Source organism: Taudactylus pleione, unplaced genomic scaffold (genome assembly GCF_031769625.1).
Source record: "Taudactylus pleione unplaced genomic scaffold, aTauple2 ptg001045l, whole genome shotgun sequence".
NCBI classification, from domain to species: Eukaryota; Metazoa; Chordata; class Amphibia; order Anura; family Myobatrachidae; genus Taudactylus; species Taudactylus pleione.
In genome coordinates this window covers 16,582-32,305 of record NW_028285446.1, presented here as the reverse complement: position 1 = coordinate 32,305, position 15,724 = coordinate 16,582, and the positions used below count along the sequence as shown (strand labels likewise).

Here is a 15,724-nt window from a genome sequence, read left to right as displayed (position 1 = left end):
CACCCACCAGTACAGGTGATCACGTGTGCGGGCAGATCCATGCACCCGCCAGTACAGGTGATCACGTGTGTGCGCAGATCCATGCACCCGCCAGTACAGGTGATCACGTGTGTGCGCAGATCCATGCACCTGCCAGTACAGGTGATCACGTGTGTGCAGATCCATGCACCCACCAGTACAGGTGATCACGTGTGTGCGCAGATCCATGCACCCGCCAGTACAGGTGATCACGTGTGTGCACAGATCCATGCACCCACCAGTACAGATGATCACGTGTGTGCACAGATCCATGCACCCGTCAGTACAGGTGATCACGTGTGCGGGCAGATCCATGCACCCGCCAGTACAGGTGATCACGTGTGTGCGCAGATCCATGCACCTGCCAGTACAGGTGATCACGTGTGTGCGCAGATCCATGCACCCACCAGTACAGATGATCACGTGTGTGCACAGATCCATGCACCCGCCAGTACAAGTGATCACGTGTGCGGGCAGATCCATGCACCCGCCAGTACAGGTGATCACGTGTGTGCGCAGATCCATGCATCCGCCAGTACAGGTGATCACGTGTGTGCGCAGATCCATGCACCCGCCAGTACAGATGATCACGTGTGCGCAGATCCATGCACCCGCCAGTACAGATGATCACGTTTGCGCAGATCCATGCACCCGCCAGTACAGATGATCACGTGTGCGCAGATCCATGCACCCGCCAGTACAGATGATCACGTGTGCGCAGATCCATGCACCCGCCAGTACAGATGATCACGTGTGCGCAGATCCATGCACCCGCCAGTACAGGTGATCACGTGTGTGCGCAGATCCACGCACCCGCCAGTACAGATGATCACGTGTGCGCAGATCCATGCACCCGCCAGTACAGATGATCATGTGTGTGCGATAAACAGACACATGAACTGGTGGCGCTGCAGGGAGAACGTATTCATAAATGACAATTACTGCGGAATTAACCCCTCAGTGGACATACAAAGGGATGCGCCTCTTAAGCTGGGTACACACTATACGATGGTGCGCCCCAGTGATGTGGCGAGCGATATAACAATACATTGCGTGTGCTGCATGCTCCGCCGTATGACAGCGCAATGTATTGTTACATGTTGCATGTAAGACAGCAGATGGGACGATGCAATGAACGACAGCGAGGAACAACTGATTTTGCGCGCACACTATATGATATGTATGATATATCATTCTGATCTGTGTCGGAGCGAGATATTGTACGATAGATCGTATCGTGTACCCAGCGTTATTCAGCTCCATATTACCTGGTCTAATCTGACTGACTTCTCTGTATAGTAAAGCAGCTTTAGGCCTCATTTAGTTACCCGCTAGCTGCCCATGGCTGTTACAGGGTAATGTACGAGCTGCCTGTGTAACTAATAACATTCTGCCACTAGGTGGCAGCAGATAGTAGGGGGAGTGTAGGAAATAGTATTATAGTGTATATTTCTCTATGGTTGGTCTCCTGTTATACTTTATCTTTCTATGATTGATTGTACATTGATCGTTTCACATCGCTAAGGAAAAGGGGCTCAGTTATCACTTCATGTCATTACCCTTTGTACTCATACACTGGTAGCATTACTGTGAGATGTGTACAATCCGCCCCCTGCCGCCTCGGGGGGATTTATAGATAGGCTATTATTCTGCTTCTGTTCTCTTTCTGTTTTAGTCTGTCTCTCTCTGTCTCTCTCTGTCTCTCTCTGTCTCTCTCTGTCTCTCTCTGTCTCTCTCTGTCTCTCTCTCCTCTCTCTCTCCTCTCTCTCCCCTCTCTCTCCCCTCTCTCTCCCCTCTCTCCCCTCTCTCTCCCCTCTCTCTCCCCTCTCTCTCCCCTCTCTCTCCCCTCTCTCTCCTCTCTCTCTCTCTCTCTCTCTCTCTCTCTCCTCTCTCTCTCTCTCTCCTCTCTCTCTCCTCTCTCTCTCCTCTCTCTCTCCTCTCTCTCTCTCTCTCTCTCCCCCCTCTCTCCTCCCCCCCTCAATTGCACTTTGTTTCATTAAATCTGATGCTACTCATGATTATTACATAACAGTGTGTCAGTAAAAACTCTGTCAGCAAGAAAAGTTCTCAAAGGTTTTCAAATTCACGTCAATTATGTCCACCATCGATCACTCTAGAATAGGCTAATTGCAATAATGTACATGTGATCTCCTGCACATAATTACTGTATACATGGTCAGTGATCTATTTGTGTGCTATTAGAATAACGCTCTCCGTGGAATAATTTGTTACAGGTGTTTTAGGCCACTTCAGGGCTCTGTAACCTGTATGGAAGGACTTTGCTTGTGTCCTCCTGATTTATCACTTATTTCCAGTAGGGGGAGCATTCTCCCTTATTACCATTTATAGCAGGTACACAGGTGCCCTCACTCGTCTTTGCTGCAGGCGCGCTAAATAGCCCCTCTCTGCGCGCCTGGTCCCTTGGGACTCTGCTAGCGCCGGGAAAAGTGCGCAAGTTGCAATGTGATGCGACTCGGACGCACCAGGAGACTGCGCTGATAGCTGTGACACTTGTATATCTGTGAGCAACTGAGTCTCTGAATCAACATACAAAGTGCTACAAGGCAGCGGCCGCAGGTTTTTCCCACGCCAGCTTCCGTTTACAGACGCACACAGATATAAAAGTGTCACCTATCAAATTAATCAGCACAGTCTCCTGGTGTGTCCTAGTCCATCGCATTGCGATTTAAGACTCCTTTCTAGCAAAAAAGACTCCTGGCGCCAGCTGAGTTGCACAGGACCTGGCGCGTCACTCACACCAGGCATATCATGGCGCTGCATGGCGTACTGAGGCTAGATGAGCGAGGACACGTCTGTAGTACATTATCCCATGTAGTATAATCTACAGAAGAGAATTCTATAAGCCGTGATCATTTATCGTGCGTGAGAAAAGATGGCAGCCTTCGGCTTTAACGCCCAGGGGCTATTTAATCGCTGCCTTTTTGTCTCGCCCAATAAATATCTGTTATCGGGCGTTAACACACAGGTCCAGGAACTTTCCCAGACCTACAGTATGAGTTAACCCATTGTTTGCACCCGATAACGGGCTAATTAATTGGGTCTGCTCAGATCCGAAAATTAATACCCATTAAGTGCAATCTGTGTGCTGGTTTTGGGGTTAATTGGATAGTCCTATGGGATCAATTAGCCCCTGGTAATTACCGAACTAATTAAATCCCCCCCACATTTGTAATTGGGGATACTAACCACACATTTTGTCAACAGATGTTTAGCAAACCGTGGTCATGTGACTCTCCGGAGGGGCTGATTCTCCTATTTGTAGCATGAACGATAGCTGTTGTATAGCTGGGTGTGGGGGTAATGAGAGATATCATCCATAGATGTGACTGTAATAAGGGGCAGCTTACTTATTACTAGTGCCAATCATTGGGTAATCTGTAACATTAAACTTATTGGACATAGGATCATTGTTTTACAACTGTATATTTATTATTATTAATCATTTTATATTAGTTATGTGTCTGTTTAGTGCTTTTAGTAGGAGCACATTTACTGAGAAGTGGTGTTTTCAGGGCACATGTAAATGCCTGTTTGTTAGGGATCAGTGTAATTGGGTGAGGTGGTGTAATCCAGCAAGTGCAGCTAATGAGGGAAGTGTTAATAAGGGAGGATGATAGTTAAACCAAAATAATATTTGCAGTGGTGCTTAGAGCATCATAGATTACACATAAACAGCTTATATATTAAATATAAATGTATTAAAATACCAAACAAAATGACTCCCGGGAGTAACTATCAAATGTGATTCACATATTCATTAAATGTCCTAAAGCGTATAAATGATCTCCTTGCTAGTTGTAAAGCAATACAGTCTACACTCTATCTACACTCTATCTACACTCTATACTCTATCTATACTCTATCTACACTCTATACTCTATCTACACTCTATACTCTATCTACACTCTACATTCTACACTCTATCTATACTCTATCTACACTCTATACTCTATCTACACTCTATACTCTATCTACACTCTACATTCTACACTCTATCTACACTCTACACGCTATCTACATTCTACACTCTACACGCTATCTACATTCTACACTCTATCTACACTCTATCTACACCCTACACTCTACATACTAAACTCTTCACTCTATCTACACTCTACACACTATCTACACTCTACATTCTACACTCTACACCCTACACACAATATTGCATGAAGAAAGGCGGAAACATAATACATTTCAGATGGTAACTTAGTGTCCAGTCCTCCTTGTATAGCAAAGATGTTTAGTTGCAATAGATTCTCAGCAATTGTGAAGCAGGGAGAGTCTCAGGGTCTGATTCAGACCCTCGTTCGCGAGTGCTATGCGGGTCGATGGTGGCCCAGTGCACAAGCGCACGACGGAGCTGGCTCCATCGTGCGCATGCGCGAGACCCGGATATCGACTGGCAAACCGTCGCTCCGTGTCTCGTACCAAAGGGGGCGTGCTATCGATGTTGAGTGACAGTACGCCCCCTTAGGGGGGCGGGCCGGGGGAGTGGCTGCCCAAACTGAGGCGTTCCCATGTGAACGCCTCCGTTTGGGGGCGGCCCCACTGACATCACGAGTGATGTCAGTGGGAGAGATTTCAGCTCTGCGAGCCGAAATCTCTCTGGAGCTTGCGGCAACGAGACCCTACCACAAGGGTCTCGTCGCAAGCCCGATGGTCAAGACCATCGCGACCATCTTCCTGGCCGCTCGCTATAGCTGTAAGTGACCACCCACAGCTATGCGTGCGGCCAGGAGGCCGCTCTAAAAAACAAGAAGGCCAGCCCTGATTCAGAGCGTCCGGCTCTGAATCAGGGCCTCAGTCCGCTGGAATAATTATGTTGATATTAGATGTATATAGCTGAGTAAGTTTTTGTAGGAGAAAATCCTTTATTACTCACTGTGGTAATGTTCTCCTTTCTGAGCTCCGGTCTTAGTTAGCGGCAATTCCAGCAATGGTCTGCCGGTAACGATGCACAATGCCGGGCTCTAAATGGCGGATGATTCTAAATGGTCACTCCAAGTGTAACCACTGGTTTCCCACCTGAGTCTGGGCCACACTGGACCTCCACAAACAGATCTCCGTCCAGCTGCGCTGGTAACGTTCCAGCCAGATAAAGTTACCAGTCGCTCTAAGCGGACAGCGGCTTTGAGAGAATAAGCGATATGGGCTGTATGAACACCTGTAGCCTCGACGCGTTTCTCCATACTGCACGGCTTTCTCAACCAAGAAGCGGGAAGGCCTAGATCATTGGTAGGTTGGGAAGAATGATTTGGGTGGGTTAGGTATGGGAAGCCGACACTCGGGATCCTGACAGGGTTAGGGTACCGTCACGTATCCTATCCCGCTCCCTACCACTAACCCACCCTCCTTCCCTACTGCTTAAACATAACCTCCCCCTCCCCACACACTAACCCTTCCCCCCATTGTGCATTACCATTCCCCCACCCCCGGCTACTTACCTTCGGGATTCCGTCACCAGTATTGTAAACTCCGGCATCACATGTGCCAGCATGCTGACCGTACCCCATTTGGGAGGTATAAGGAGCTCAGTAGGAGTTGTTGGAGGGTCCATTATCTTGTAGACGAGAACGGCGGTATTACACAGCTAATGTAATGCGTAGCAGAGCGCTCGGTAACACCAGCAGCTGCCGCAGGCAGCGAGCATCCAGCTAGTGAGTCACGTAAACCCGCCATTGAGCATAATCCTGCAATCCGTGCCTTAGGGGCCCATTTATCAATAAATATTTGCAGGTGTAATCGGGGGATAAACGCGAATATTTAGTATCCCCTGAATGTATGACAGAGGGATCGCAGCAGATCTTTCCAATACCTGCCGGGAGCCGCAATCTATGCCGCCATATGTAACAACTTCCAGAATGAGATTCATTCCGGAGATTGGCCCCCGCAGTTTATGCTGTCTGAAGATGGCAGTAGCCCCCTGTAGCCCCCTGTAGCCTGCACATCGCAAAATTAGCAGGGAGAGGGTTCCATAATATAAAATACAGCTCGGGAAAGGGCACACAGCTGCCTAAAACGTCGCTGTACATTGGATTTTTAAGAAACACTCTGGTGTTTGAATCTACTTAGGAGTGCCGTTTCTCTGTGTGTGTGTGTATGTATGTGTGTATATATATATATATATATATATATATATATATAATTATACAGTTCTGTGGTGCAGGCACTCCCAATCTGATGTATTTAGCCGCCGTGGTGCTCACTCGGAGGGGTAGACAATGTAGCAAGTTGGTGAGATTCTCTGGACTTGATAAACAGGATCTCAATCTCGTCACATAAGTAAATGTTTCGAGTTTATTAGTTTATGTCCTGAGGACGAGTTTCTAATAAACTCGAAACGTTGACTTATGTGACGAGATTGAGATCCTGTTTTTCAAGTCCAGATAGTGACACCGACTTGCTACTTTATATACTGTATGTGTGTGTATGTATATGTATGTATGTGTGTGTATGTATGTATATGTGTGTGTATGTATGTGTGTGTATGTGTATATATATGTGTGTGTATGTATGTGTGTGTATGTGTATATATATGTGTGTGTGTGTGTATGTATGTATATATATATATAATATATATATATATATATATATATAACCAATCCAGCTCTCTCTTTACTTTAAATAAAAAAAATAGCTGTTTTAAATATCTGCCTCAAATATTTTGATGGCTCATACCTCCTTAAATAAACCCCAATGTAATTAGTCTTGGTGGAACGGACTATTGGATATGAATGAAACGTGCGTCTCCATATCTCATGTCTTTAAATTACTGTCAAAATACGTATAAATAAAACACGGACCCTTGTGCTAAATGTAGGGTTTCTGTAAATGGCCCTCGCTGACAGCAGATGTAGAATACATGAGGTTGGTACAGTACTTTTTGCTATCCGCCTGCTCGCTGTAATGCCTCCGTGGCGCTGAGAGATGAAAGATGGATATTTGAAGCCTCTGTGTCGCCCCACTGAGAGCAATTCTCTGATCGGACATAAAAGCACCGGTGTCAGAGGCCACATTTATGCTCCAAAAATAGCTTCAAACCTGGATTTATTCCGACCCATCACTTTCTGAGCAACTGTACTTTGTAAGTTAGTCCTGCTCCAGCAAATAGATTCGTACAGGAACTCTGCTTGTCCTTATCACCTCTACCCAGCACCCTGTTCTCCTAGCTGTTTATCAGGGTCTCTGAAGGGAAGCGATTCCTTCTGTCTGATACAAGTTTTCAGCTTTATTCCTCTATAGTAAAAACATCTAATTATCTTATAATAAAGATGTATAATTGTGACTGTTTCCTGCAGACTGGCGGCTGCGTTACCCCAGCTTTATCAGCTGTCAGGGACTCTGTGCCGTCTTTCAATGGCCTCTGATAGGTCAGGAGTAGGATCAATGTATTCCCCGTAACCACACAAGCTATTGTCCATATGTGTCATCACCTGGGAACTGTTACACGTTTATGGTATGGCTGCAAACCAAGGCATATATAGAACACAGCGCATTTATAGTATGGCTGCAAACCAAGGCATATATAGTGCACAGCACAGGGATACACCCCCTTCCCCCCCATCTATATCTGTGTTACACGTTTATGGTATGGCTGCAAACCAAGGCATATATAGTGCACAGCACAGGTATACACTATATCTATGTTACACGTTTTTGGTATGGCTGCAAACCAAGGGATATATAGTGCACAGCACAGGTATACACTATATCTGTGTTACACGTTTATGGCATGGCTGCAAACCAAGGCATATATAGAACACAGCGCATTTATGGTATGGCTGCAAACCAAGGCATATATAGAACACAGCGCATTTATGGTATGGCTGCAAACCAAGGCATATATAGTGCACAGCACAGGGATACACCCCCTTCCCCCCCATCTATATCTGTGTTACACGTTTATGGTTTGGCTGCAAACCAAGGCATATATAGTGCACAGCACAGGTATACACTATATCTATGTTACACGTTTTTGGTATGGCTGCAAACCAAGGGATATATAGTGCACAGCACAGGTATACACTATATTTGTGTTACACGTTTATGGCATGGCTGCAAACCAAGGCATATATAGAACACAGCGCATTTATGGTATGGCTGCAAACCAAGGCATATATAGAACACAGCGCATTTATGGTATGGCTGCAAACCAAGGCATATATAGTGCACAGCACAGGGATACACCCCCTTCCCCCCATCTATATCTGTGTTACACGTTTATGGTTTGGCTGCAAACCAAGGCATATATAGTGCACAGCACAGGGATACACCCCTATATATATTTGTGTTACACGTTTATGACTGTGACATCTGGTGTCTTCTGCCTCATAGTAGCTGTTGTTTTCCTGAAGTTGTCACTAGTCTGTGAATGTAAATGATTTGTGTATAAGAGACAGGTATCATTAATGTAATGTGCTATAATTCCCAGAATCCTTCACTGCTGACCACAAGCCTCTCTTAGGCGAATCTCCTGAAGTCCGAGGCTTTTACCTGGGTTGCGGATTCAATAGTGCAGGTAAGTATAGTGCAACACACCCACAAACACCTATTGAAGTATCACATACACACACACACACTGTGGCAATACCGCATACACACACAGACACACACAACATTGCAGTACCGCAGACGATGATCAAACTTGACTATCTAGAGGAAGTAAAAGTCGTAACAATGTTTCCGTAGGTGAACCTGCGGAAGGATCATAATACATACACACATACTACACACACTCGCACAACTGTGGTAGTACCATACGCACACCTGTGGTAGTACCATACGCACACCTGTGGTAGTACCACACACACACCTGTAGCAGTACCGCACACACACCTGTAGCAGTACCGCACACACACACACATTGTAGCAGTACCACACACACACCTGTAGCAGTACCACACACACACACACACCTGTAGCAGTACCACACACACACACACATTGTAGCAGTACCACACACACACACACATTGTAGCAGTACCACACACACACACACACACACACACATTGTAGCAGTACCACACACACCTGTAGCAGTACCGCACACACACACACACATTGTAGCAGTACCGCGCACACACACATTGTAGCAGTACCACACACACACACATTGTAGCAGTACCACACACACACACATTGTAGCAGTACCACACACACACACACCTGTAGCAGTACCACACACACACACACCTGTAGCAGTACCACACACACACACACACACCTGTAGCAGTACCACACACACACACACACCTGTAGCAGTACCACACACACACACACACATTGTAGCAATACCACACACACACACATTGTAGCAGTACCACACACACACACACACACACACATTGTAGCAGTACCACACACACCTGTAGCAGTACCGCACACACACACACACCTGTAGCAGTACCTCACACACACACACATTGTAGCAGTACCACACACACACACACCTGTAGCAGTACCACACACACCTGTAGCAGTAGCAGTACCACACACACATTGTAGCAGTACCACACACACACACACACACATTGTAGCAGTACCACACACACCTGTAGCAGTACCGCACACACACACACACACACACACACCTGTAGCAGTACCTCACACACACACACATTGTAGCAGTACCACACACACACACCTGTAGCAGTACCACACACACACTCCTGTAGCAGTACCTCACACTCGCACACACACACACACACACCTGTAGCAGTACCACACACACACACACACACCTGTAGCAGTACCACACACACACACACACACACACACACACACACACCTGTAGCAGTACCACACACACACACACACACACACACCTGTAGCAGTACCACACACACACACACATTGTAGCAGTACCACACACACCTGTAGCAGTACCGCACACACACACACACACACCTGTAGCAGTACCTCACACACACACACCTGTAGCAGTACCTCACACACACACACCTGTAGCAGTACCACACACACACACACACCTGTAGCAGTACCACACACACACACACACACACACACACACACACACCTGTAGCAGTACCACACACACACACACATTGTAGCAGTACCACACACACACACACATTGTAGCAGTACCACACACACCTGTAGCAGTACCGCACACACACACACACACACACACACACCTGTAGCAGTACCACACACACACACACACCTGTAGCAGTACCACACACACACACACACATTGTAGCAGTACCACACACACACTCCTGTAGCAGTACCTCACACACACACACACACACACACACACCTGTAGCAGTACACCACACACACACACACACACACACACACACACCTGTAGCAGTACCACACACACACACACACACCTGTAGCAGTACCACACACACACACACACCTGTAGCAGTACCACACACACACCTGTAGCAGTACCACACACACACACATTGTAGCAGTACCACACACACACACACACACCTGTAGCAGTACCACACACACACTCCTGTAGCAGTACCACACACACACACACACACACACACAGACGTCTGTAGCAGTACACCACACACACACACACACACACACCTGTAGCAGTACCACACACACACACACACCTGTAGCAGTACCACACACACACACACACACCTGTAGCAGTACCACACACACACACACACCTGTAGCAGTACCACACACACACACACACACATTGTAGCAGTACCACACACACACACATTGTAGCAGTACCACACACACACACACACATTGTAGCAGTACCACACACACCTGTAGAAGTACCGCACACACACCTGTACCTCACACACACACACACCTGTAGCAGTACCTCACACACACACACATTGTAGCAGTACCACCCACACACACACACACATTGTAGCAGTACCACACACACACACATTGTAGCAGTACCACACACACACACACACACACCTGTAGCAGTACCACACACACACACACACACACCTGTAGCAGTACCACACACACACACACACACACGTAGCAGTACCACACACACACACCTGTAGCAGTACCACACACACCTGTAGCGGTACCACACACACACACACACACACACCTGTAGCAGTACCACACACACACACACACCTGTAGCAGTACCACACACACACACACACACACATCTGTAGCAGTACCATACACACCTGTAGCAGTACCACACACACACACACCTGTAGCGGTACCACTCACACACACACACACACACACACACACACCTGTAGCAGTACCACACACACACACACACACCTGTAGCAGTACCACACACACACACACACATCTGTAGCAGTACCACACACACCTGTAGCAGTACCACACACACACACACACCTGTAGCAGTACCACACACACACACACATCTGTAGCAGTACCACACACACCTGTAGCAGTACCACACACACACACACACCTGTAGCAGTACCACACACACCTGTAGCAGTACCACACACACACACACACACACACACACACACCTGTAGCAGTACCGCACACACACACATTGTAGCAGTACCACACACACACACCTGTAGCAGTACCACACACACACACACACACACACACACACACACACACCTGTAGCAGTACCACACACACACACACACACACACACACACACATTGTAGCAGTACCACACACACACACATTGTAGCAGTACCACACACACACACACACATTGTAGCAGTACCACACACACCTGTAGCAGTACCGCACACACACACACACATTGTAGCAGTACCGGGCACACACACATAGCTGTAGCAGTACCGCGCACACACACACACACACATTGTAGCAGTACCACACACACACACATTGTAGCAGTACCACACACACACACACACACACACACACACCTGTAGCAGTACCTCACACACACACACATTGTAGCAGTACCGTGCACACACACACACCTGTAGCAGTACCAAACACACACACACACATTGTAGCAGTACCACACACACACACATTGTAGCAGTACCACACACACACACCTGTAGCAGTACCACACACACACACACACATTGTAGCAGTACCACACACACACACATTGTAGCAGTACCACACACACACACATTGTAGCAGTACCACACACACACACATTGTAGCAGTATCACACACACACACACATTGTAGCAGTACCACACACACCTGTAGCAGTACCGCACACACACACACCTGTAGCAGTACCTCACACACACACACATTGTAGCAGTACCACACACACACACACACCTGTAGCAGTACCACACACACACGTAGCAGTACCACACACACACTCCTGTAGCAGTACCTCACACACCCACACACCTGTAGCAGTACCACACACACACACACACCTGTAGCAGTACCACACACACACACACACACACACGTAGCAGTACCACACACACCTGTAGCAGTACCACACACACACACACACACACACACACACACACACACACACACACACACACACACACACACGTAGCAGTACCACACACACCTGTAGCAGTACCACACACACACACACACCTGTAGCAGTACCACACACACACACACACACACACATTGTAGCAGTACCACACACACACACACATTGTAGCAGTACCACACACACACACACATTGTAGCAGTACCACACACACACACACATTGTAGCAGTACCACACACCTGTAGAAGTACCGCACACACACCTGTACCTCACACACACACACACCTGTAGCAGTACCTCACACACACACACATTGTAGCAGTACCACCCACACACACACACACATTGTAGCAGTACCACCCACACACACACACACATTGTAGCAGTACCACACACACACACACACACACCTGTAGCAGTACCACACACACACACACACACACACACACCTGTAGCAGTACCACACACACACACACACACCTGTAGCAGTACCACACACACACACGTAGCAGTACCACACACACACACCTGTAGCAGTACCACACACACCTGTAGCGGTACCACACACACACACACACACACACACACACCTGTAGCAGTACCACACACACACACACACACCTGTAGCAGTACCACACACACACACACACACACACACATCTGTAGCAGTACCATACACACCTGTAGCAGTACCACACACACACACACCTGTAGCGGTACCACACACACACACACACACACACACACCTGTAGCAGTACCACACACACACACACACACACCTGTAGCAGTACCACACACACACACACATCTGTAGCAGTACCACACACACACACACACCTGTAGCAGTACCACACACACAATAACATAACAATTTTGCAGACTATAATCTCCTGATAATGCACCAAAATAGGAAACTCTGGCACAAGATGATGAAACAATGTAACTCTGTAACACAAATCCCTGAGTACAGCCTGATACAACAATGCAATAAACCTATATACAACTCAGAGCATCATAACCACCTTTGCCTGGACCCATGACTGGACATCGGCCTCCTGCAGCCCATAATAACACTTATTTTATTATTACTTTACCTACTACAGATGGCAGGAAAGTGGGGACAGTCAGTATGGTAATGGAAAGCAGACAGAAGTCTCTCAGTGAGGAGATCATGGGGGGCTCATCCTAGCTTGGTGACCCTCAGGGTAACGTGCAGCGGTCACCTACACATGGAGAAGCTGCTGCAGTGAGGCGCTAGCCGTGCGTTGGGTCATTACCTGCTCCCATGTCCTGCGGGTCCTGCAGACTGCGCAGGTTTTCTTCTAGTCTGACCAGTATAGTCCCTGACGCCGGGAAACGTCCCCATCGTATTATGCTGCCGCCACTATGCGCACGTAAGGACAGTGCTCATGTGATCCTGCAAATACATTGTATAGCCCCTGTACGTTGTTACACACTAGTCACAGTTACACAATGATATAGCCTCTGTACATTGTTACACACTAGTCACAGTTACACAATGATATAGCCCCTGTACATTGTTACACACTAGTCACAGTTACACAATGATATAGCCCCTGTACGTTGTTACACACTAGTCACAGTTACACAATGATATAGCCCCTGTACATTGTTACACACTAGTTACAGTTACACAATGATATAGCCCCTGTACATTGTTACACACTAGTCACAGTTACACGATGATATAGCCCCTGTACATTGTTACACACTAGTCACAGTTACACATTGTATAGCCTCTGTACATTGTTACACACTAGTCACAGTTACACAATGATATAGCCCCTGTACATTGTTACACACTAGTCACAGTTACACAATGATATAGCCCCTGTACATTGTTACACACTAGTCACAGTTACACAATGATATAGCCCCTGTACATTGTTACACACTAGTCACAGTTACACAATGATATAGCCCCTGTACATTGCTACACACTAGTCACAGTTACACAATGATATAGCCCCTGTACATTGTTACACACTAGTCACAGTTACACAATGATATAGCCCCTGTACATTGTTACACACTAGTCACAGTTACACAATGATATAGCCCCTGTACATTGTTACACACTAGTCACAGTTACACAATGATATAGCCCCTGTACATTGTTACACACTAGTCACAGTTACACAATAATATAGCCCCTGTACATTGTTACACACTAGTCACAGTTACACGATGATATAGCCCCTGTACATTGTTACACACTAGTCACAGTTACACAATGATATAGCCTCTGTACATTGTTACACACTAGTCAGTTACACAATGATATAGCCCCTGTACGTTGTTACACACTAGTCACAGTTACACAATGATATAGCCCCTGTACATTGTTACACACTAGACAATTACACAATGATATAGCCCCTGTACATTGTTACACACTAGTCACAGTTACACAATGATATAGCCCCTGTACGTTGTTACACACTAGTCACAGTTACACAATGATATAGCCCCTGTACATTGTTACACACTAGTTACAGTTACACAATGATATAGCCCCTGTACATTGTTACACACTAGTCACAGTTACACAATGATATAGCCCCTGTACATTGTTACACACTAGTCACAGTTACACAATGATATAGCCCCTGTACATTGTTACACACTAGTCACAGTTACACAATGATATAGCCCCTGTACATTGTTACACACTAGTCACAGTTACACAATGATATAGCCCCTGTACATTGTTACACACTAGTCACAGTTACACAATGATATAGCCCCTGTACATTGTTACACACTAGTCACAGTTACACAATGATATAGCCCCTGTACATTGCTACACACTAGTCACAGTTACACAATGATATAGCCCCTGTACATTGCTACACACTAGTCAGTTACACAATGATATAGCCCCTGTACATTGTTACACACTAGTCACAGTTACACATTGTATAGCCTCTGTACATTGTTACACACTAGTCACAGTTACACGATGATATAGCCCCTGTACATTGTTACACACTAGTCACAGTTACACAATGATATAGCCTCTGTACATTGTTACACACTAGTCACAGTTACACAATGATATAGCCTCTGTACATTGTTACACACTAGTCACAGTTACACAATGATATAGCCCCTGTACGTTGTTACACACTAGTCACAGTTACACAATGATATAGCCCCTGTACATTGTTACACACTAGTCACAGTTACACAATGATATAGCCCCTGTACATTGTTACACACTAGTCACAGT

The 15,724-nt window shown here is 46.5% G+C and overlaps 1 protein-coding gene across 1 annotated transcript in view; it reads left to right on the top strand.

The window, feature by feature from the left end:
* LOC148453980 (sarcosine dehydrogenase, mitochondrial-like) overlaps positions 1-15,724 on the top strand; it is a gene marked incomplete at its 3' end in the record, with an annotated part of 52,562 nt that overhangs the window by 23,045 nt on the left and 13,793 nt on the right. Inside the window, exon 9 of the mRNA XM_088461426.1 lies at positions 8,474-8,560. Within this exon, the coding sequence (XP_088317552.1) occupies positions 8,474-8,560 (87 nt within the window). The remainder of the gene's footprint in view (positions 1-8,473; positions 8,561-15,724) is intronic.